At 35.6% G+C, this 25,318-nt stretch overlaps 1 protein-coding gene and 1 long non-coding RNA gene across 7 annotated transcripts in view; one reads left to right on the forward strand and one right to left on the reverse strand.

Moving 5' to 3' along the window:
• FMNL2 (formin like 2) overlaps positions 1–25,318 on the forward strand; it is a 399,412-nt gene that overhangs the window by 183,937 nt on the left and 190,157 nt on the right. For all 6 annotated transcript variants that reach the window (XR_001629939.2, XM_007494168.3, XM_007494164.3 and 3 more), the window contains exon 2: positions 21,297–21,380. Coding sequence is in view for 5 of the 6 variants with exons in the window: in XM_007494168.3 (XP_007494230.2) it covers positions 21,297–21,380 (84 nt within the window). In the remaining variant the exon portion in view is untranslated. The remainder of the gene's footprint in view (positions 1–21,296; positions 21,381–25,318) is intronic.
• Positions 2,756–13,090, reverse strand: LOC103094525 (uncharacterized). Its single transcript, XR_001629938.2, has 3 exons — positions 12,879–13,090; positions 5,208–5,366; positions 2,756–3,646 (listed from the first exon to the last, which is right to left on the reverse strand). It is a non-coding gene; the product is annotated as an uncharacterized LOC103094525 (long non-coding RNA).

Genomic DNA, 25,318 nt, shown 5'->3' on the forward strand with positions numbered 1-25,318 from the left:
GGCATTAGGTGCTAATTATGGATCATTCTTATCTACTGAACACATTTATAAGAATCTCAGAAATGTAGAGCCAGCTTATTTTCTCCATTCTTGACTTGACCCTTGTTGCTCACATCCTGAGCATACAAACTCTCACTTTGGCTTATCTGACAGTGTACTCATTGAAATGCAAGTTTTGAATAACTGGTTTCCAAATTAATGAGGTTTTGCAAAAATACAAGTTTGAGATCTTTTATTTTTCACAAAACTGAACATGATAATGATATTTTGGTGTGTATATATATATATATACAACAAACTACTGGGTGTGCACACCCAGTAGTTTGTTTTCAAGAGGCTAAAGTTGGTGACGTTGTGACATCAAATATTTGCTTGCAACAACAGCAAAAAAAAAATCAAGATGATGCTTGAGAACTTAAAATAAGTTTTCTAATAAATTTTAGTCTTCTAGTTTGGAATAGGAACCATTTGACTTATTAATAGTTATGAATTAAAATAAAAACATAAAGAGAAATTGTATTTGAAGAGTTTAGTAAGAAATAAATGTTCATTAGAAGAAAAGTCTACTTTCAGACACATGAGAACTTCATAGCTATCTGTTAGATTTCAAGAAAAAATTATTTACTTGTAAAGAGAATATTAGGTTAATACTCTGTTGATATGTTGAGATTAAATTTCTTTTAAGTCTAAGCTTCTGATTCATATGACTTGGTTGCATCCAAGTGTTGTTTGTGCTTGAAACATGAGTGTACCCTTTAAGTGTTTAGGCTTGAAGATTTTGATTTGGAGTACTTCAACAAATTACAGAAAATTACTCTGCGTTTACAGACTACTTGAAGAAAAATCTAACTACCTTTGCACATTTAGTTGACGGTGCTATTACATGTATTGATGATATTTTTGTTTCTGGGAAATGCTTAGAAAGATATCATTGGTCTTTTATGACAAGTGTAATCATATATACATATATACATTTATTTACTTCTTCCTACTAACTGGCTATATTACTTTTAGGCAAATTATCTGTACTGCTGGGCCTTAATTGCTTCATCTCTATGATAAAGGGGTTATGGCTAGATAACCTCTAAGATCTTTTTTGGTTGTCATTTTATATGATTCAGGAATTGCATATATATGAAGACTATAATCAGTTTTATTAGCAAGCTCTAATATATATATATATATATATATATTTTTCATATACTGACTTAAGTTTAAGTTTAGTGTATTGTTAAAAAGTATTTTACTTAAAACCTCTTCCTGAAAGTCAGCTAGGTGGGTAAGTGGACAGAGATACTTCTGTGTGACCTTGAGGAAGACACTTTACTCCAACTTCCTGGCCCTTACCAATTTTCCACCTTAGAATTAATACTTCTTAGAGATTCTAAAGCAAAAGGAAAGGAAGACAGTAAGATCAGAAGAAGAGACAGGGTATTAGGATCATAGACTTAGAACTGGTCAAGTTGATATAAATAATCATTTGTTTTTCCTTTTAATGAAGGCCTGCTCTCCTATCTCTGTCTTTTCCCTCATTTCCTTAATGAACTGTTATTTTTATTTTTATTATAAGGGCATACACATCTTCCCTGTGTAGTCTTAAGGGAAGCTCAAAACTACTCTCTCAGACAAGGGTAGGACCACTTTTATCTCTCTAATATCCCAGTCCAGTCTCATCAGTTGAGGCTTGTTCCTTTGACCTACTCACAGAACAAAGCAGTGGGTCAAACAATTTAGTTACTTTGCTTTGCATAATTCCAAATTGATGTCTTGAATGGTTGAACTACCTCCTACCTCTCTCTACAATCTACTATTGTTTCTCTGCTGATACCTTTCTTATTGTTCCAAACTACACCTTTGTATTAATTGTTCATTACCCATCTTTGCTTTCATTATCTGTATATGTCTTCCAAAATCAAAGTTGGTTCTTTACACCAGTCCCTCTAGAAAAGCTTCCCCATTTCTTATTGGAATTGTTTCTGTCTTCATAATTTCATCCTTGAGAGTTTCCCATCCTTAATGGTCTGAATTTTGTAAAATGTAGTCCATGGGATCCAATTCTTCTTCTGAACCCTTTGAAAGATTCTATTTCAAATCTAGAGTCCATGTCAAAGTATGTCTGGCTTGCTTCTTAAGAACTCTGTCAGGAACTCTAAGATAGTGTCCATTTCCCCCCAAGGTTCCCATTGTTTCTATTTCAGCTATCATTTCCTCCTTGTTTGTCAATCAGGTCAAGAATAGCCTTTTTTCTTGCTGCTTCCTCTGCCTTTTGAAGGTTGAATTTATCATCAAAGTAAGCCAATAATTTATTAGCTGCTCTGTTTTGGTTAGAGACCAAACTCAGCAGATGTTCAGATAATTGAAGGCCATTGTTACTGTTATGTCATGTTTTCATACCTGACTTGTGATGTTTTCTGAACTCACCTGTCTCCTCTTCATCTATTCAGACTATTCCCATGACAGTCTTGCTTCTTTTTTTCCTTATACTGATTTTCATTCATGATTTTTGCTATGGGTTCTTCCTCAGATTTCAGAAATTTTCTCATTTGTCTTTCTCATTGTCTGTTTTAATATAATATGCTTCTCTTTTGAATAGTGTATGCCCTTCTGGACCCATATTCTGATCATAAATCTCATCTCACTAAGTTCCAGTTTTTCCTGTGAGGTCAAATTTGCTTTCTTGCATTAGATTCTTTAGCTTTACTGGTGTCAAACTCAAATAGAATTTTAAGAAAGCAAAAATTAACATTTATCTGTGTTATATTGTATTTTTATTTGTTTTGTTTACTATAAATCAATTATTTTCATCTGGGCCTCCAGGTACTGTGGGACAGCTAGGTAGTGCACTGAATGGAGTGTTGGACCTAGAGCAAGGGTTCAAATCTGGCCGCAGATATTCACTAACTTAGCTGGGTGACCCTGGGCAAATCACTTAACCCTGTTTTCTTCAGTTTCCTCATCTGTAAAAGTAGCTGAAGAAGGAAATGACAAACCATTCCAGGACTTTGCCAAGACAAACCCAAATGGGGGTCACAATGAGACGGATATGACTGAAATGATAAAAGCAAATCTTCAGGTGTTCCCAGAGTTTTGCTGGCCAGAGAACCCCCGTATTGGTTTGATATCTCTGCATTCATATTTTGCACATTTGTCTATAAACATTTGAGACTTTAATGGATCATTGTTTTCTATAGAAATACATTTGTACTGTTTATATTTTTACTTTTGAGTGTAACATCTCTACAACAAAGAATACACATTGATAGATATAAAGGCAGTTTTATCTCTTTCTTAATGGAGGATTCAAATGAACAAGACATTATGCTCACTTTTAAAGAATTTCTAGAATAATACAGTAGATGAGGCATGTATTAACATGTGGTGTGCACACATAACTATAACAGATTTTGCAAAGTAATAAGGGAACCAGCCTTTATGGAGTTGCAGCCTAGCACCTGCCCCTGCAGGTGCTACAACCACAGCTTTTGAAGACACAGAAAAAAAAGTTCATCCCAGATGTCCCTGGAACTGTCAAATAGTTCAACATCAAGAAACTTACAGAAGGGGCAGCTAGGCATTTCAGCGGATTGAGAGACATTTCGTAGCCCTTAGTGCTCTTCTGTCTTGGATTCAATACTTCATATCAATTCTAAGAGAGAAAGTAAGGGTTAAAAAAAAGACATTTAACTTCTTTAGCACATAATATATTTATTACACATGAGGGGTCTGGCTTGGCCAAATCATAGAGGGTATTGAGGACCTGAATTTGGACAATGGCAATAGGAATGAAGAGGAGGAGATATGGCAGAAACATTTTGCATAGAAATTCATTGGTGACTGAATATGGAAGATGAGGGAAGGGGGGGAAGCTTTGAAGTTGGTTCCAAGGTTATGGCTTGAAAGTACTGATGATTTTGCTTGAGACATGAGGCACAGTGATGTTATGGAAAGAGCTAGATTTTGAGTCAGAGGTGTGTGTTTCAAATTTCAGCCCTACTACTCAATACTTATATGACTGTAACCTCTTTGAGTGTTAGAATTTCCTCCTCTTTAAAATGAAGAGGTTGGGTTAACTGTCCTCTAAGTAGCCTCCTAGATCTAAATCTATGATCCTTTGAACTTAATGTATTTGTGGTATCTAGTTAGAGATGTCTAGAAAGCAGTTAGAAAGAGATTTAAGAGTCTTTCTTTCCGAGATGATAGTCAAAGACATGGGACTATATGGAATCACCATAGAAGAGATGATATATAGTGAGTAAAAGAAGAGTGACAAGAGGAGAGAGGTTAAAGAGAGGTTGAACCAAGGTACATCCCTTTTCAGTAGAAGACTTTCATTTCTCAACTCTGCTAGATAAATGAGTTAACTATAGTTTTTAATTTATTTTCTTCTCAAGAAAAACAAACTTGTTTGTCAACATTTGCTGATGACGATCTCTCTCTATAACTAAAGTCAACCAAAGAATGTATAAGGTGGAATGGAAAGAGAAGTAAACTTAGGTTAGGGTCAGGTTTCAAAGTTGCTTTTAGGAGAACAGCTCTTACTCTCCCCCCCCCCTCAACCCCCAACCCCAATCATAAAGTCTTTGTCACTCTCTCTTTTTCATGGGACCTTTAGCTATTTCTAAATTTTGTTTTGCTTGCACCTTGTAGTGCAAGGAAAAAGACAGATTTGAGTTAGGGAGTTACACTTCAGATTGCCTAAAGCCTTAAAGAAACAAAACAAGCTGTAGGTAGGTGGGACTTGGCTGAGTTGTCCTGCATGACATTAGACTGCAATAGGACTTGATACTTTCCTTGCCTGGCAGAAAGTTTATTTAGTTTGGGTGTTTTGTCTCTCCCCTTGAGCAGGGATGGGAAAATGAAGGAGTGGAAGGGCATCAGAATGCAATAATTAAGTGGCCACTGGAGTATTTTGGGCATCTCTCCAAATATATAACTCCCTTGGAGGACAACTAATACTACTTTGTTGAAAACAGAACAAGTTTTTCCATCTGAGTGCACTGAGTGGGTGGACTAATTTTACCTTTAGTAGCCCAGGGCCATGTCCCCATGGCCCACTGTCCGGGGTTTACCCATCTAAGAAGCAAAGGGATTGGATAACAGCAGAACTATCTTCCTTTGCACATTGCCAAAGCTTGATCTGAAGGATTCACAGCTCAGGGCTTGCTTCTGAGAAGCTTGGCTGCCTGCAAATATAGGTGTGCACTTACCCTGGAAAAGGATTTGTTTTTTTGTTCCTTTCTGTGGTTATTTTCCTGTTGCCCTTTGGTGGCCCCTGCAATACAAATGTGACCATCCTTCCTTGTCTCTAGGCCAGCAACAGAACACGTACTTTTGTAGGGTTTTGGTCAGTGGAAAGAACAGTCTAGCTGGGAAAACATAAAACACAGAAGTGACTTAAGTGACATTCACTTGATTTCCTGTGGATCCTAGCACAACAGGGTGGGTGCAATCAACAAAGGCCAAACCCAAGACAAACAAGCTTTCTTTTTCTCACTAAGTTGTCTAAGGGTTTAAGTCCAGCAATAAAGCAATTAGTTGCCTGAGAAAATTAGCTTTCACATTTTACTCACAGTATTTGTCAACTATCTAAAACAAGTGTTGAAAATGAAGGTTTTTCTTTGCCAGTATTCTACAGTTTATTGTTAAGTTATTTAATTCAACAAGTTTTTACTAAGTACCTATTCCATCTGCTACAGTGATCCCATGTATTTTATTTTATGCATGTGAAAACATTATTTTGAAGAGTCTAGAGGGTTCTTCATCAGTCTACCAAGGTAGAAGGAGCATGATGTACACAAAAGGTTAAGAAACCTTACCCTGAGGTTCTTTTGAATTCTAAATCAGTGATCCTGAGCAGGGGAATGATTTATAATTTCATTGAGGAGCTACTATATGTAAATGAAATAGTGAGAGAGCAATAGATTATCTGATCACATCATAGGAGTTGAAAAATTGGTTGTTGAATCAAATCTGTTGAAGGTCAGAGAATATAAGAGTCATGCGTGGCAGAGTAACCTACTCTGAAAGCAGGGAGAAACAAATTCAGCCTTTAATGATGAGTTTTGGATGGGGTTGGGTAGATAATGTGTAGGTATTTTAGAAAGTGCTTTTTATTACCACTAATGTCAAGGAAGAAAAGTCAGAAGTAATGCTGAAGTGTGGGCTGATTTATCTGTCAACCACTAGCCAAGTAGTAGATTATACTTATAATGACACTTCTATTAACAACTTAATGATTTGTCTATTTAAAGCGCCACCAGGATTATTAAAAGATAATAATAATATCTAGCATCTATATAGTGCTTTAAGGTTTGCAAAGTGCTTTTCATAAGAAAAAAAATCTCCTTTAATTATATAACAATGGTCTTAATCATAAAAGCACTGCTAGTGATAGACCATTTGTGGTCCCCAAGGTAAATTATAGGTAAAGGTGTGTAGGCTTTATTGTTGTTTTTAATTGAGGAGGAAGGCTTAATTGCCTTCCCAAGAGGCCAGTGAAATAAATCCTTTGATTGGGATCAGAAATACCAACTTCTATTCAATTGCTGATTGCCAACTGTGTGTTTCTGAAGCAGTAGTGCTTCTAACACCATCCATCGTTTATTACACAGCAAAGCAGGTGACAGATTTTAGCTTTTTAATCCCTTTCACCAATGGATCAAAATGTTTTGCTCTGGGTTAGAGTTTGGAAAAGTAGAAAACAGACATAAATGATTAGTCAGGCCCTATAGTGTAGCAGTGCCCTGAGGCTGAGGTGTCAAGAGAGCTGGACTTTTGTCTTTTCTGCCACTAGTACACTTCTGTCAAGTTCCTTAATTGCTTTGGACTTGTGTCCATACCTGTAAAATGAAGGGGTTTGAGAAGATGTCAAAGGTCTCTTCTAGTTTCTGGCATTCTGTCTCCTTTGAGTATTAAGATGGTGAAATGAGCAAGCAGAGCTAACTACTCTGACATTCTTGCTTCTTTTCTACTTGCATTTGTTCATGATCACAAACTGCATTTCATGGCACGGTATCCACCAAGCCAAGAGGGTGCAGGTAAATGTTTAACAATCATATTTAGGGGAAGGGCATGCATGTGCATAATTTACAATGGTGTACTTTTAAGTTTAATCTGTATCCATTTTTCATCATTTTCTTAAGTCTAGACAATTGATAAAACAAGAAACCCAATTCCTGATTTGTAATGTTTGTTGATTTTTGAGATACTCACACTGAGAATTTAACATTTTACAAAGGCTGGACCAAACTGGCTCTAGCACCATTCCTGTTTCCATTCATAGCCCAACAAATTGAAGTTCGGAAATGGAAGCCTTAAAATGTTTAAGCACCTATTATATAATGGGTGCTGTGCTAATCTCTGAGCCTACAAAGAAGGCAAAAGTATTCCTTGCTCTAAAGGAGCTCACCTTCTAGTTAAGGGGGGAATATATAAACACTATATACAAACAATATTCCCATCTCCCCCTAATAAAAAGAACCCAGAGGATAAATTGGAGATAATCTCAGAGATAAGGCATTAAAATTTAAAAGGAGTAGGAAAGGTGTCTCCCAGAAGATGGGACTTTAGCTGACACTGGAAGGAAGAAAAGGAGCTGGATATGAGGAGAGAGAGAATTCCAAACATGGGAAACAGGTATTGAAAAAGAGACAGGGAATTTATTGCATCAGGAACAGCAGGAACCATTGATACTGACTTACTCAAGAGGCAAGAAAGGAGAGAAGAGTGTTGTTAGAAGAGTGGAAAAGTTGGAAGGAGACAGATTTTGTGAAGAGCTTTTTGTGAAGGGCTTTAAAAGCCAGACACAAGATATTACATTGGATCCTGGAGGAGTGAGGAGATAACACTAGAATTTATTGTATGGAGGGCAGCATTTGTGATGTGGTCAGACTTGCACTTTAAGAAGGTAATTTTTTTTTCATTTTAAATTTATTTATTTATTTTAGATTATTTCCCCATGGTTATGTGATTCATATTCTTTCCCTTCCCTCCTCTCTCCCCCCTCCCGTAGCCAACAAGCAATTCAACTGGGTTTTACGTGTATCATTGATCAAGACCTATTTCCATATTATTAATATTTGCAATAGAATGATCATTTAGTCTACATCCCTGATCATATCCCCATCAAACTATATGATCAAGGAAATGCTTTTCTTAAGAGGGTCATTTTGACAGCTTAGTGAAGGATGGACTACAGTGGGTAGAAACTTGAGGCAGAGGAGACAACCAGAATGCTATTTCAGTAGTCCAGGTATGAAACTATGAGGGTCTAAATCAGGGTGTTGGCACTATCAGAGTAGAGAAAAGTTGTTCCAATATTAGTATGTTGCTTTAGATAAAATAGAACTTTATTTTGTAATGTATCTCTTTGATGAGCTCTCCAATTTTCAGTAATTTAATCTTTTGGTATCTAACACTTTCCCCATATTTCCATCTGCTACTATAATTAAATTTATAATAAATAAAAATTCATTATAGCATAATTAAGATCTAGATTTGTTGTGAATCTAGGGAATGTGAAGTGGAAAGCATGCCTGCTTTTTTTCTTTTTTTGCAATAAGAAGCAGAGTTGAATAATTTTGGAATCTAGGATAGGGCAGAGGAGGGACATGTATGTTATGAGCCAGATGATGAGCAAATCTTCTTATTTAAATTTGAATTTGCAATCATTTTCAAACTAAGAGCTCTAGAAATTAGATTGGAGGGGATACTTGGATCTAAGATAAAAAAAAAGTCTTGGACATACCAAGGTTAAATTTTATCTTAAATTACATTTTGCCTATTTCTTTGGTGAAAGGACTGTCAAATGAACCAGAAGGAATAAAGAGTTTTGATGGTAGTAGAAAGTTAGTCAAATGGAGACCAGTAGAAATAGCCCTCATGACTCAAGGAGGATTCTTGAGGGGTTGTTTTTTAGAAGATGTACTATGATGGAGTGAAGTGAATACTGGACTTGGAATACTCATTTCTAATCCTGACCTTGCTACTTGTCAGCTTTGTGACCTTCGGCAGGCTATAATTTTCCTGGGCCTCCCTACCTCTGAAAGATGGGAGGTTTGAACTAGATTATCTCTGTTAAGACTTCCAACTCTACAATTCCATGATTTTGAGATCTTGATCATGGCAGAATCAGACAATCTAGATAGTGGTACAGAGTATGGGCTCTGCAGTTTGAGGACTTGGGTCCAAACTCTACCCATTACTTTACCTTAGGTTACCTCTAAGGTTGCCTAAATGTAAACTTATTCTTTTTTTTTTTAATAAACCAATAAGCATTTATTAAGCATCTACTATGTGTCAGGCACTATTCTAAATGCTGGGGTACAAATTCAGGGAAAAGGCAGTCCTTGCTCTCAAAGAGCTCACAGTTTAATGGAGGAGAACCAAACTCGAACCCCTCCTCCACAGTGGAGGCATAGGGCTGTGTGACCCTGGATAAGTCACATAGCCTCTCAGTGTCCCCAGACCATTTTCAGACCAAGTGGCAGAACAGATGCTGATCTGCCTTGATACAGAGAGATTACTCACCCAGAATTTCACTTAACTTGTGAAATCACAAAATCAGTCCAAAAGTGAGGCAACCCTAAAAGGGTAACCAAGAACCATGTTATGAAGCCAGACAAGAGCACATCTTTGAATGATATGCCAGAGTGATAGAAAGTAGAGAAATCTAAAATTGTAAACTTCTTAGTATGCATAATTAGTTTGGTTACTTTTATCTTCAAAAAGACATTTATCATCATCATGATCATAATGATAATTTTCTCATAATACTCATTTCTATATAGCTCCAAAGTGCATTCCTTATTTCATTTGATCGTCACAACAACTCTATAGAAGGTAGTTCCTAAGGGTATTTATTGCCTGTGTAAAGAGGAGGGAACTGAGGGTCAGGCTAGTTACTTGCCCAAGATGACCCAGCTAGTGATTATGGGAATTGGGACTCAAATCTAGGTTTTCTGACTAGTGATCCAATGTTTTGTCTATTATACCACCCTTTCTTCTTCTCATGGAACCACTTGATTACTATTAAAATAAACATCTACATCTACAAATCTTTTTCTCTGAATTCCTGCATGTGCAGTTTCAGCAACGAGCATGACATGAGCATATTATAATGTTAAGAGAGGCATTTGGAGTAAGAGGGTTTAAGTTCAAATCTTAGCTCTTCTTAAGGGGTTTGTGACTTCAGGCTAAACATCAACTTCCTTGGATCTTATTGTTCTCAACTGTAAGTTGAGGGGTTTATATTACATGACCTTGAAGTTCTCTTTTAGCTCTGAATCTTGCTATCAAGTTAAATACTTATGTGTAAGACATTGAGTTATTCTTTATTACTCTCTAGTAGCTTTTATTTCTTCATCTCCTTCATCCCTTGTCCCCTATCCTATCCTCAATAGATAGGGGCTCCAAAGGAAAGGTTTTCTCCTCCTTTCCATATATACTCCTCAATGGTCACTATAATAATGAGTAAATAGTAGGCACTTAAATACTTATTGTTTGAGATCTTGAGCCAAAAAAAATTTTTTTTAAAGCCCAATGAAAATAAGAGAGTAAGGTTTCAAAGAAACTGAGCGTGTAATGTCTCATTTCTGCTCCAATCTTGTTTGTGGTTAATTGCAATCTCTTGGTAAATCAGGCAGCAGTGGAATGCTTTTGGTGTGGGTGGGCATATTCTTTTAGCTTGGTAACATGGAGAACAAGTGTAGGAGAAAAAAGCTCTAGCACTGATCAGAAAGAGGGAGAATAATGCAAACTCTGTGATCCTATTTTATAAATGAGGAAATTGAAATGCTGAGTGTTTTTGTAACTGGTTTCAAAGATTTTGACATTTTTTTAACTAATTGTGACACTTCTATACACCTCAAGGGCATTTAACTCAAAGGAGAGATATTTGATCTCTTTGATTCAAAATGAAAGATTCAGTGTCTCTTATTAATAATTATAATAATATAGTATTATAAATATTATAATATATAATATATTATTTATTTAATTGCTGATTATTAGGGTCAATAGCTAAAAATGCTAGAGGTATTATGGTGAATTGCTTAAAATGGAATAGAAATGCATAAACTTAGTGACCGAATGTCTGCATGTCAAATGTAAAAAAGCCTTTAAATTAATAGTAACAATAATACTGTATAAATAAAGTATCCTAAACATCAAAGATATACTGTAAAATTTTTAAACTTAAAAGTGTAATTTGTTTAGGATACTTCTATAACATATGTGTATAGTAAATATATTTCTGTGTTTATATTTATATGCACATATATCTGTGTGTGTGTCTGTATCAATATGAGAGACGACATGACCTAGTGGATAGAGGGATGGTCTTATAGTTGGAATGCCAAGTTTTAGAGTCCTTTTTGTACCACATTGTGGCTGTGTAACCTGGTTCTCCACACTTGTCCTACCACAGGCCAGAATTTGGATTTATTAGTTAATTGTATATTTAAGAGATTTTGGAAGAGTAGCCTTTTCTCTGGGACAACAGTTGTATTAGTCTGTAGTATAACAAATTGAAGTCACTGTAGTCATTTTTCCTCAATAAGATGCATAAGATTGTCCCTTCGTATTAAAAATAGGCTTTTTTTCTAATTTCATGAAATGTGGGGTACAACTCCTAAATAGAACAGATATGCTTCAAATCACTTAAATTTGGATTTGAAGCACTTACTTGTTTTAAACATGGGACCAGATTTAGGTGTAGGAAAATTGTCGAGCTTTAAATTTTTGGGGGGAAGAATTAGGATAAGTAATGAAAATTGGAGGTTAAGGAGTTTTAATCAAGTGGAAAACAGTGTGATGTAGAAGGACAACTAGATTGGGGCTCAGGAGGCTGTAGACACAACTTTAGGCTTCACTTCATCAGGAGTGTCTCTTCATCAGGCAAATAGGTCTCCTAATTTCAGAGGGTTGTTTTGAGGATTAAATAAGATTTAATGTTTATTATAGCATCATAATTCTTGGAATGGAAGGGATCTCAGAGGCCATCTATTCTAACTCCATCATTTTAGAGATGGGAAAGCCATGATCCAAAGAGTTTGTGATTTATTAAGTTCACAAAGGTAGTAAACATTGAAGATGTAACTTGACAGATTATTTTGTTTCTGCTAATAGTTATCATAGTAACTGAGGTAAAGATTGGGTGCTATAATATATTTATTAAGTAAAAGTGATAGGGAAAATAAAGATTTTTATTTCCAGTCTTAAAGAGACTGTTTGATAGCTAGAATCTCAAATTGGAAAAGAAACTTTGGCTCACACTTGATTGATGATATGGAACCTTGAAGTTGTAAGTGGTGTCTGATTTCAAGATATTAGTAAGGTAAGTGGAACACTAAATATATGAGTCATGTAAGTGGCTGCTAGGGTTAGGTCATAAAGTCAAAATGGACAGATTATTCTGCCAAATTGCCCATTCCTCCTTAAAATGCAACCAATGACTACAGGACCAGTTACTTCTAAAAGGCAGGATATAACCTCATTTGCATTGATGTTTAAACAGCTCTTTCCCCATAGGGTGCTGACAAACTTACCTTTCACAAAATACCTCCTTACTTGTTCCTGAATTTCCTACAGTTGTTGTCATTTCTTTGGGTTAAAACTGCTATTAATATGCCAGTGTGCCATTTGAGAGGGTCTAATGTATTATTATCACCTATGATTAGTTGTTGTCTTTCATACTGTTAGGATAGGATTTTGGATAAGGGAAACACAAGAGGAAAAAATGTAAAAATCTACTTTATTGTTTTGTAAGGGAAAGGAATAAGGGCTTAGGGATTTACTTATGCTTATTCTTATTTAAGAAACTAACTAACTATGCTAACTAGGTTACTAAACTAAAACTTAACCAAGTTCCCAAATCTTACTCAGCAGGGGTCCAAAAAAACAGAGCCAGGATCTTTTGTTGTTAGATGTCCAAGCAAGTCCTGATGTCTAAGTGAGATTGAATGCTGCCAGCAGCTAGATACAGGAATCCTTCCTCAGTTCAACACGGAAAATCCTCTTTAGACCTTCCTCTTGACTTCCTCAGGAGACCAGAAGAAAAGTCCGTTGGGTCAAAATGGAGTCTTCCCAGATCCTCCAGCTCAGGCTTCCATGTGACCTTTGGTCACATGCCACTGTCAATCATACCTAGGTTTGCACTTTTCAGTTCTTGCACAGTTTTGCAAATTGCAAACCTTTCCATCCTTTATCACAATACTTGAAGGGAACCAAAATGACATTACAATGTTGGGTCAATGTACAAGGTATTCCACTGTGACTAATCAGACCTACATGAGCTTGGAAGGCTCTACTTAACCACACAGGTCAAACATAAATAGTCCATATGACCATTTAGGATGGAGATGTCTAAATTTGCAGATCTCACATTTCTTTTGAACTACTGCAATTTTCTGCTTTGCTCATTAGAGCACAATGCCTCATTTTGATGCAAGTATTCCATTCTGGATGGTTTGATGCCAATGTTTCCCATGTCTCACAATTGTCACCGAAGTTCTTCAGAGAAACCTTAAGAGTGCTCTTGTATCTCTTTTTCAGACCTGTGAGGGCTTGCCTTATGTGAGTTCTCTGTAAAATAGTCTTTTAGGCAAATATGTGTTTGGCATTCAAACAACATGGCCAGTCCATTGGAGTTGTATCTTCTGCAGTAGAGTTTGAATGCTTGACTGTTCAGTTCAAGAAAAGACCTTAGTGTCTGGAATCTTATCTTGCTAGGTGATTTTTAGAGCCTTTCCAAGATATTCAATTCAATGGAATTCCAATTCAAATGGCACTGGTATGTTTGCTGGAATACTGTCCTGGCTTCCCAGGTCTACAACAATGAGGTCAATACAATGGCTCTCATCACCTAAGTATAACACCTAGCAGATCTCTGAAGCAACAGTGCCTAGGATATGTAGATTTTGATTGAGGGAATAGGGTCAGGGAAACTTTGGAGAAATGAAAGCAGATCTAGGTAGAGTGCTATAAAGGCTTAATGATATCCAAAAGGTGTAAACTGTGTGGCCACTGGCACAGAAAAGTAAATGGAGAAGCTCTAAGAAACAAGTATTCTTTTTGTAGAGTAGTTTTGTCTAAGACTGGCCCTTTACAAAAGATACTTATTAGCCCCATTGAGTGACAAAAGGGATTTTAGTTGGTAGGGGTAGTATAAGAATCTGATATGCTGATCTGTTATCCTTTAAGAGTTATGATCCTCTTTCTTGCTTCACTCAGTAGAGTATTCTTAGTTCATGACATGAGACTTTTTGCTTACATGGAGGGTTCCTATTGGCCCAGCCTCCAGAGACATCAGGAAAGTACTTTATTTAGCTTTAAGACAAAATATTTTAGATCAAAACATTACCCTTATTTAACTTAAAATGAGACTTGATGCTGACCATGAGTGTCTATATTTAGTACACACTTGACTAGCCCCAACTTATGAATAGCTTCCTTTAGTGTAGTGCAGAATGGGTAAAGGTGTGGCTTTTTACCAGAATTTTTTTTTTTTGCAAGAATTTTCTTCTATGGCATGGAGTTTGCCTTAACTTATCAGTCAGTATTCTTTGAAAGCTTTCCATCCTTCCTTTTTTTTTCTGAACAGGTAGCCAGGTAGAAGAACTCCTGTTGCAGAAATTGATGACTTAATGTTTAAAAGTTGGAAATGAGGGATTATGAACAGAAAGGCATTTTTGCATCATATGTGCTTTGACAATTTATTCACTTTTGTTGTTGCTACTCAACATTATTGTGAAGTTCTGTGATAAAAGGGAACCAGGGTACAATCTTCAGTGTTCCCATGACTATATATATTTAGACTATTCTCCTTGTGCAGCAAGCTTCAATCTGAAAAGAATGCTCTGATTAATGTAGTAACTCTGAGTAATGGAGTCAAGGTTATGGGCTTGATCCTCTTTGGACCTGATAATGTCATTCTATTGTGTCTTCCTTAAATTAAATCTGTAATACCGGATGGATAATTTGTGTCATTGGTCCCAAGAGAAACTGGACAAAAGAGTCTGGATTAATCTGTATAAAGTATAGTATTGCTAATGGAAAAATAGCTCAGAAAACATTCATTTCCAATAGTAACACATCATCATCTTCCAGTTGGAAGGAGAAAGCAAATGCATATAGGAAGTCTTAAACTTTGAAAGAGACAAAATTCCATTTGTTTAGTGGTTTAGAACTCAGAACATATTTTCTCTGGAAGACAGAATTATTAATAGTGGTTAGGCTCTCAGGCCAATGCCCAAGTTTGTTTACCTTGTAATATTGCTGAAACTTTTGAACTCTAAATAAGCCATATTTATTTCAAATCATACCTTCTAGTAGCATCAAGTATCCAAAGTGACTTCATTTTTGCAAGTAAGCAAATAAAGGTGTTTGGTGAAGAAGTAGTCATAGAGTAGCCATCACAACAATAAGACCAAAAGACCTCAGAATTGTGACTGATTCCCTTACCAGAAAGAAATGTTTCCTAAAAACTTGTTAACAGTCAAATCATTTTACAGAAACTGAGAAGTAACTTAACAGAGGAAAGACAAGAAAAAAAGAAGAGGAGTTCTGTGGTATTGGTGGGGAGGAGGATAGGCAGAGAGCCCATAGTTTCCTTGGCCTTAGTAGTCTTTAGGGTCATCAATATAACAGGCAGAGACTCTAGAACCTGGAACTAATCCATCTCAACATACTAACCAGAACACCAGATTTATAAAAACTGCTTCACATGTGGAGATTATCCTTTTGCTTTAACTGCTGGGGAGTGCTAAATTTAGTGTCCCAGCTTTAGTAAGCAATTAGCTCATCCCATACAAGAGCTTCTCTTTCTACTTCTTTTTAGATGATTCATATGTTTTGTTTTTTTGCTTTCTATCCAGTTCTATCCATTACTTATTCTTGTAAGTCATTTCAAAATCTTTTAGAAGTAAGATTATAAAGTAAAAACAAATAATAGCTGACCTTCAATTATCCAAATTTCTGGATAACACAAAGAGAATATAATTATGGCAAAAGAAAAAGGATGAAGAGCTTGTTTCTGGAACTAAGTTCAAGGAGGAAATTTACCACCTGCTTCCTCAAATAGGAACTTTGGTTAATGTTGTGGACATCTTTAAGTATGGTTTTGAAAAAGTCATGAAATATTATTTCAATGCATATTTCATATATATATATATAAATATATATTTGAAATCTGTTATATATATGTGTGTATGTAAATACACACACACACACACACACACACACACACACATATATATATATTCCCTAAAGGCATAACATTAAAACAGTACTCAGTGAGAAATTTATGTGAGGGGGCTAGGTTAATTTGGTCATAGTATTTTTTTTTTCTTTTTGGTGTTCTAACTTAATTAAGATTATGGCTTAGAGAATCTAGAGTAGTGGGTCTCAAAACTCTTGTCTCAGGATCTCTTTGCCATCTTAAAAATTATTGAGGACTTCAAGGAGCATTTGTTCATGCAGGTTATAGCTATCAATATTTTTATATTAGAAATTAAAACTCAAAAGTTTAAAATGTTTAATTCATTTAAAAAACAATGAGATTGTTATACATCAACAGAAATAACATAATTTTATGAAAAAATTTTCCAAAACAAAAAATTAGTGAGAAAATGGGTATTATTTTACATATTTTGTGAATGTCTCTAATGTTTGGCTTAATAGAAAACAGATGAATTCTCATATCTGCTTCTGCATGCAATCTGTTGCAATCTGTTATTTTGGTTTAAGTATATAAGATAATCTGGCCTGACACAGATATTTGGTTTAGAAAGGGAGCAGTATTTTAGTAGGAAAATAACATCTTAACTTTATGATATAAATAGCTTTGACTTCATGGATCCTTTAGAAGAGTCTTGGGGTCTCTGAGAGGTCCTTAGACCAAAGTTTAAAAAGATCTGATCTGGAAGAATGCGCCCATTAGATAATCTCTCAATTATCATGCACCTCCTGTAACAACTGGAGTCCTATGCCCCATGTGCCACAAACTCTGCACCTCAGTCTTTGGACTTAAAAGTCACATCAGGGTACATCAATAGATGATAATGCACAAAGACAATTGTCATTCTCGGTCACTGAGAGACTACCACTATACTATATCAATTAGATAAAATAAGTTTTTGGCAGATGATGGATCTTACTCTTTTAATGACTTAGTTTCCCCTCTCTTTAGATTAGGTACTCTTAGTTACTGGTTAAAAGGAGAACCAAATGATTTAGATGCGAGTCATGAGTAAACAGATGTCATTAAGTTTTGAAATTTTAAAAGTATAGCTAGTATTCTTGTCCATAGAGAGGGGCAAACTACTTAATTTGACCATGGGAGCAGGCAAGATGAAGGGGCTAAAGGGGTGACCTTTTAGGTTGAATTTATTTTTCCCTACAAAAAAAGATCTTTGAATCTTTTTAAGTCGTTATGTTATAATTGGTTGGGTACTCCAAGCCCCACAAGATAAAAGAAAAACTAGAAGTATTAAGGATAAGAATTATCAATAGATTACCCAATCTATAACGGAACCTTAGTATCATACACTAGGAGCATCTGCTTCTAAGTGCAATGGCATCCTGATTGGCTCTTCCTGACAATCTGGAATTAGCTAATGATTGTGATCCAGGGTAAACTTTGTTTAAATACCAAAAACTTCTTCCAAGTACAACAATTTTCCTTTGGATGTAAATGTTGATGAACTGTTGAAAATATCTAAACTACAAGTTTGATTGAATCTTCAGTCATATTCTAATAATAATTGACATTTTAAAAGCCCTAGCAAGTGTACAAAGCCTTTTAATGACAGGTCTCTTGAACCTCACAAAAAACTCTGTGAGGGGGTGGTACCATATAGGTCTAATGAGGAAGCTGAGGTCAACTTGCCCATGGTTAAATAGCTGGTGAGAGCCGAAAGCAGAATTCACATTCAGGCCTTCCTGAGTCCAAGTCCAACACTATTCCTTCGCTGGGCCAGGTTGCTGTTTCTCCTTGTAAAATTGTCAGAATATTAAAGGAGTATCATTATCTTCCTTTTTGCTATAGTGGGGGAAAAAAACTACATGCTTTGAATTATTCTGAAAGCTAATTGTTTAGATAAAAGTTAAGAGACAGGGAACTAGGGAATGGCACTGTTTGGCACCATTTATAAATGGATATTCTATCAGTCATAAGACCTTTCTTGCCAAGTCCGATTTAGCATTGTTAGGCAGTGTTCAAAGAAGCTTTAAGAAGAAGCCTAGGACATATATTGAGATTCTGTACTTTTGCCCAGTAATCACAGATTTAGAATTGAGAGGGACCTCAGAAATCATCTAGCTTTGCCTTCATTTTGTAAATTAGGAAACTGAGGGTCAGAGAAAGTAAGTGATTTGCCCAAGCTCACACAAGTAGTAAGTGGTGTTGTGGGAAATCTGAGCATAGGTTATATTACTCCAAGTCAGGCATTTTCTGCACTCCATCTTCTTTCTTTTTTTCTTTTGTATAGAATCAGCTATATACTGTACAAAGGGTGAGTTCTTAATTGTTTTCTCAATGAAAACAGAAAATGATTATGTAAATGATTAGTCCTTGAGCATGGAATTATGTATTTCATGATAGCACATTTGCAGTCTATATCATATTACTTATTGCTTAGGGAGAAGGGAGGAGTGAGAAGAAGGGTAGAGAAAATAAATTGCAAAATGTCAGAAAACAATTATTAAATTTATGTCTACGTATAATTTGGGAAAACATAAAAAACAAAACATGAGATGACTCTAATATACTGTTGTTGGAATTCTGAACTGATCCACCATTTGGAGAGCAATTTGGAATTATTCCCAAAGAATTATACAACTGTGTATACACTGAACATACCAATACCATTACTGGATCTGTTTTCCAAGGATTTCAGGGGAACAGGCAAAGAACCTATGAGTACCAACACATTTATAGCAGCTCTCTTTGAGGTGGCAAAAAACTGGAAATTGAGAGGATGTCCATCATTTGGGGAATAGCTGAACAAATTGTGGTATATAATTGTAATGGAATACTACTGTGCTGTAAGAAATGGTGAGCAGATATATTTTTATAAAACTTGGTGGGAACTATATGAAATGATGAAGAGGGAAATGAATAAAATCAAGAGAACATTATATACAGCTACAGAATTAACATTTGAAGAATAATTTATGAATGTCCACCTCCAGAGAAAGAATGGATAAATTGAAACACAAGACACAATTTTTGTTGGTTGTCATACCTTCTATTGTGGGAGAAGGGAGGGACCAAGATACCTGAGTATAAATTCTATTTAAAGGAAAAACAATAAACAACCATGGGGGGGAAAAAACAGTGTGAAATTGGCAATGGCCCAAACCTGAGTGTTCTTCAGTCAAGATGGAAAATGGCAGTTCTGCATTTTGAAGGGGGCAGGGGGAGGGAGAGAAAGTTAGCATAATATATTAAAAGAATAACTAATAAATCATTCGGTCTTTAATTAGAGGAGGAGTTACATTTTTAAAGATAATATAGACCACCTTTGTGTCTATTCTAGGGGGAAGTATATTTTTTAATTTTTTGAGGTAAATTGTTTGGTAAAGATTGGAGTACATTTTTTACACAGGACAATTTCATATAGTTCTGTAAATCTCCTGGCAAGATATCTCTTAGATAAAATATATATTTTTAAAGTTACCAGTTATTTGTTGATTAAAGCTACAGGCTTCCATTTGGGAGGGCTTTGGGATCTACAAAACATAGATGAACCACCATTATAGATTTATATATTTATAATATATATAAAATTATATATTATTTATATAGACTATAGATTTGACAGAAATAATTTCTCAGTAGAGGTAGATGCTTTAGTTGTTATTACAAAGATGCTGCCTTTGGCAACATTTGAATAAGACAACCTATGCTACCTACTTTAGAGTGTTCTTGTGAGGAACATATTATTATTAGCAACATATCAGAACTTGCATTCATTGTTGTCCATTATAGTTATCCCCCAGTTGCCCATTAGGATTTATTTTCATGCCATTTTCTTTTTACAGTTTGAATTATTCTCAGCATAATGTTTTCCAGTGTGTAAAATAAAATACCTAAGATTACAGAGAAAAATAATTATTAAAATATAGTTATCAAAATAAATTATCAAGTCAATTAGTAGACTCTACTATAAATTCAAATTCACCTTCATTTTACAGATAAGAATCTAAATCAGAGAAAGATAAAGTGATTGAGCTTTTCTATGTCTGGCCAGAGACTGCAGTTCCAGTATGATCCTGCTATTTTGAAAATATGTGAAAAGGACTAGGCCAAGTTATGAGTGGATCTGTGCCAAGCTGTTACTACCATTAGAAAACATCAATCTGACTTATAGAGGTAGAGGGGTGGGAGGTTGCATCAATATCATCGCATAAAAGCAATATTTGTGTACATTTCTTTAAGTATGTAGACTGATTCCCAGTGTAAGCCCTCCTCATTAATGAAGCAGAGAATAGTACCAGTTTCTTTTGGCATCCATCCTAAAGGAAATATTTTCATTCATCAATGACTTTGTGATCTCAGTGCTGTGGATACTTTCACCAAATGATACTCAACTTGTGCAACCCTTCTCCATGTTTTTCCATAAATCTATGACTGGGATTCCATCCAGCATTCTGAGGATTTCCTTTCATTCCCTTGACATTGTATAAATTTCAGTGGAGCCTGTCCATCAATTCGACTGCCCATCAGTTATCCCTCATTCTCCCTTTAGCCCATGTATTTTATTTAATACCAAAATTTTCATGTATGTGGGAGATGATACATTTTCAGTAATTTCCTTAATGTCATATTTTATGTTTCTCTTTAAATGTTACATTATTATTTTTTTTAATTGCTATATCTTCCTTAAGGATTCTGCGCCTTTGAATTTCCTTTAGTGATTGCCTTTATGTGTGGTAGTCACATTCTCACTGTACTGGACTTATTCCATTAGCAAGACAAAGGTTAACATTCTAATGACCAGTGGCAAATCTAACTGTTTAAAAAGTTTTTCATTTCCATTATATGAAACATCTGGCTCTTTCTCCAAACCAGTTCTCCTCAAATGTCCTAACATTGCGTTTCTGGGATCTCTTTGTCTCCCTTTGAGGCCACTTGATGCTTAAATGGCTCCTTGTCAGGGCAGGGTGCTTTGGGTAGACTCAGTTGCCAGGAATTCAAAGGAAAAAAATTAAACAACCGCAGTCATGTTATTTTGGTCTGCACGTCTGACCTTTTAGTCTGTTGTGGTATCTAAAGCATGTTTTCCCTTTCTTTGCAGAATGCAATGAACCTACCTCCTGACAAAGCCAGGTTACTACGCCAATATGACAACGAGAAGAAATGGGAACTGATTTGTGATCAGGTAAGGAACAGCTTTTTGTTTTCTTGTCAGGAAAAGAAGAGAAAGGGGAAAGCCAGGTTCCCTTATTGTTTACATATATCAATGATACATCAAGAGAAACATGGATTCTTGTTATGACTTTTTGTCTCTTCGTTGGTCTTGACTTGTGAAAATCAGGAAGATAACATTTCTTTTCTGCCTGGCTTTAGTTTTTCTAGACATTTTAACTTGTTACTTACTTCCTGGGTAACCTGAGCTAGTGATTATGTCAGCTTTTCAGTAACCACCCTGTTATGCAGTTTCCTCATCTGTGAAATGAGAGGACTGGACAAGTTGCTCTCTAAGGGCTCTGACAGTCCCTGTTGTGTGAGTCTATAGTTCTACAGAGCTAATAGAGTTATTTATGCTGTATGAATAGAATAAGTCTTTACTGCCAATATTTCTTCACCACCAACTCAAGTAAGTTTTGGCACTTTGTAGACCTGGTCATTGTTGGATTGTTAAAAAGCTTTCTGGAGGAAATTGTCTTAACCCATCAACTTGAAATAGGAAGTACCACTCTAAAACTGGATAGCTCTGTTACAAGAGGTACTCACACTCTGCCTGGGGAGCAAAAATGATAGTCCCCTAAAGCTCCCTAGATCATTTCCCTGAGTTTTTCTTTTGAGAATTGAATGACAAAGGAAAGTTAATAATAATAATAATAATAAAGGTTTCATGTTTCATGAGTGGGAATCATGCATTCTCTGGTATATAGGAGAGACTTACATAACATATAAATCTGAATAGATAATTCCTATGACATTCTTCCTTTGAAAAGCTCCCAAAAGTTTTTTTTTTCCTGCCTCCATGTGTGTGATAAAGGTAGTATTTAATAAGGGGAAAGAGTGAAAATATACATACTCTGCTTTTGAATCATCTGGTACTTATCATGCAAAAATAGAAGTTCTTTGAGGGAAGGGGATTTATTTATTTATTTTTATTACTGTATCACTAGTGCTTAGCACAATATTAATGTTTGTTCAGTTGAATTTCCATAGTATATATTTCTACAGTATTACTGGGTAAAGAGCTGGCCTTGGGGACAAGAAGAATTAGGCTCAAATGCCATCTATTACACATATAAGCTATGTGACACTGAGCAAGTCACTCAACCTCATAGTTTACCTGACAGCACCTTCCACTGATAAATAAAAATTTAAAAAAATTTTTTAGATTTATTATACACCTACTTTGTGAACTTCCTACCTCTCATCTGATATTTATCTCAAACTTTCTTTATGTTATTGTTAGATGGTTCTAGTGTTGAGTTAGGTAATGAAGTGGAGAGAGTGCCAGCCATGGAGTCAGGAAGGTCTGAGTTCAAATACCTCCATAGATATTTTCTAGCTGTGTTATCTAATCAAGTAATTTAGCCTGTGTTTACATTAGCTTTCTCATCTGTAAAAAGGGAGAATAATAGCTTCTAGGAAGATTATTGTGAGTATAAAAGAATATATTTGAAAAGAACATTACAAACCATAAGATGCTATATGATTGCTAGCTGCTGCTTCTCCTTCTTCTCTTCCTCCTCCTCCTCCTCCTCTATGCCCCTCCTCCTTTTTTTCTCTTCTTCCCCCTTTTTCCTATGAATTCGTATTTCCCATCTTAAACGATAAGCCATTTTGGAGAAAAGACCATCTTATTCACCTTTCATGGCCACTTGGGCCTATCAGGCAATAGTACCTCAGTTATCGAAAGAAAGACATTAGTAAATGTTGGTTGGTGGATGAACTAAGTAGAAGATCAATAAGAGCTAGGCAATTAAGGTTAAGTGACTTCCCCAGAATCACACTTTTAGGAAGGGTCTGGAACCCAGGACTTCTCATCGCTAAGTCTGACTCTAAAAACATCTAGCTGTTCCTAATGTTCTTTTTAAAAAACTAACAATCTTTTACCTTTTAAAAACTATACTAAAAAGCTGTGAGTGATACACTGGAGAAGATCCTGAGCCAACAGTTTTATCTCTTTTTTTCTATATTGTCTGTTTTTCTCCCATAATTGTCAGTAAAAGGAATTTTTCATGCACAGCTGAATTCCCGAGATTGACCTTGTGATATAGTCAGCCTAGATACTTACTTAGAAAAGTTATTATATGATCCAGGATAATTCTGTGGGACTTATGAAAAGAATGCTTTCCACATCTAGAGAAAGAACTGTGGGAGTAGAAATCCAGAAGAAACCATGTGATTTATCATTTGTTTATTTGGGTAGGTGATTTGGGATTTGGGTTTTAAAGAATTATTCTTTTACAAAAATAAATAATATGGAACTGGGTTTGAGTGATTTTTACACACACACACACACACACACACACACACACACACACACACACACACATATGTATTACCCAGTGGAATTGCTTGTCATCTCAAGGAGTTGGGAGTGTGAGGGGAGGGAGAAATCATGAATCAGGTAACCATGGAAAAAAATTAAAAAAATTTTTTTAATTAAAAAAAAAGAAAAGTTATTGTATCTTGGATGTAGTAGGTATTTAAAGATTATTGTTCTTTAGTTGTTTTTGGTTGTGTGTGACTCTTTCATAACCCCTTCATGAGGTATTTTCTTGGCAAAGATATTGGAGTGGTTTACCATTTCCTTCTCCAGCTCATTTTATAGATAAAGAAACTAAGGCAAACAGGGAGAAGTGACTTTTCCAGGGTCATGTAGCTAGGAATTATCTGAGACCAGATTCAAACTCGAGCATTCCTGGTTCCAGACCCAGCCCTCCATCCATTGTAACATCTAGTTGCTCATTTGTATGGCTAATGAACTGAATTAATTAAGGACAAACAGAGCTTAAAAGTACAAGCACAAACATTCAGGTCTATAAAACTTTATAATAAATGGTATATATTCTTATCTATTTCCTTAGGAGAAAAAATAGACCATGCTTTTTACTTGTAATTTATATGAGGGACCCTATATTGGTTCCTTTTTGTTGGTTGGTACACAAGTATTTGGCTTATTTATTTACTTGGCAGATGATAAAATTAAATCCAGATCTAATGTATAGAGTGTGTATTACATGCAAGGTAAACATATACAAAATATGACATTCTGTTAAAGGATATTTGATTTTCAGACAACAACATTGTAATCTGAGGGCAGAAGTGAATCTGTAGGGTGCCTATGTTATTTGAGTGCTTTAGAAATTAGATGAATGAATTGCAATGACCTTGACATTCTTTTCTCTGAGAAGACATAGAATAGCCAAAATAAAAAAAAAGAAACCCAACATATATGAAATAGCAAAATCAAAAGGTTTAATATAAATATGATACATTATGGGACCAACATAGTCATGTCCTTTATTTCAAATGGACATCTTGATAATGAATTTTCCATAAAAATATTTTTCCTCTGTCACTTGCATAAAAAAACTCTGTATTACTGCTAGTTGTTCTTTGAGCTTTCATAACAATCCAGTCATTTTAGGATCATGGATTCAGAGTTGAAAGGGACAATAGAAAGGGCAACTAGATAGTGCAGAGGGTAGATCAGGTCTGGTCTTGCTAGGGCCAGGATTCAAATCCAGCCTCAGATATTTCTAGCAGTTGTAAAGTAAATTTGAGGGTTGTGACTTAAAATCTAGATTTAATTGGCCACCAGGGAAATCCCAAATAAAATACCCAAGTCAGTATGGAAATTTATGGTAATTTAATTAATATAGAGGGAAGGAATTTAAGGTGAAGGAGGAAAGAGGATATAGGATTTCTCCTGCCTGGCCTGTACCAAAGGAGTTTAAAATCCCCTCCTCTAGGTCTCTGAAGAAGATTAGAGGTTTCTAAGAGGATAAAGATGGAAAAACAAAGGAGGAAAAATCAGCCAGAAACTCACCACCAAACTGGACAATAGCTTGTAGCCACGCTAAGATGCCGAAAGGCCCAGCATGCCTTTTGGTTGCCAACTCTCCTCCA

The sequence above is a fragment of the Monodelphis domestica genome, chromosome 4 (assembly GCF_027887165.1).
Source record: "Monodelphis domestica isolate mMonDom1 chromosome 4, mMonDom1.pri, whole genome shotgun sequence".
NCBI lineage: Eukaryota > Metazoa > Chordata > Mammalia > Didelphimorphia > Didelphidae > Monodelphis > Monodelphis domestica.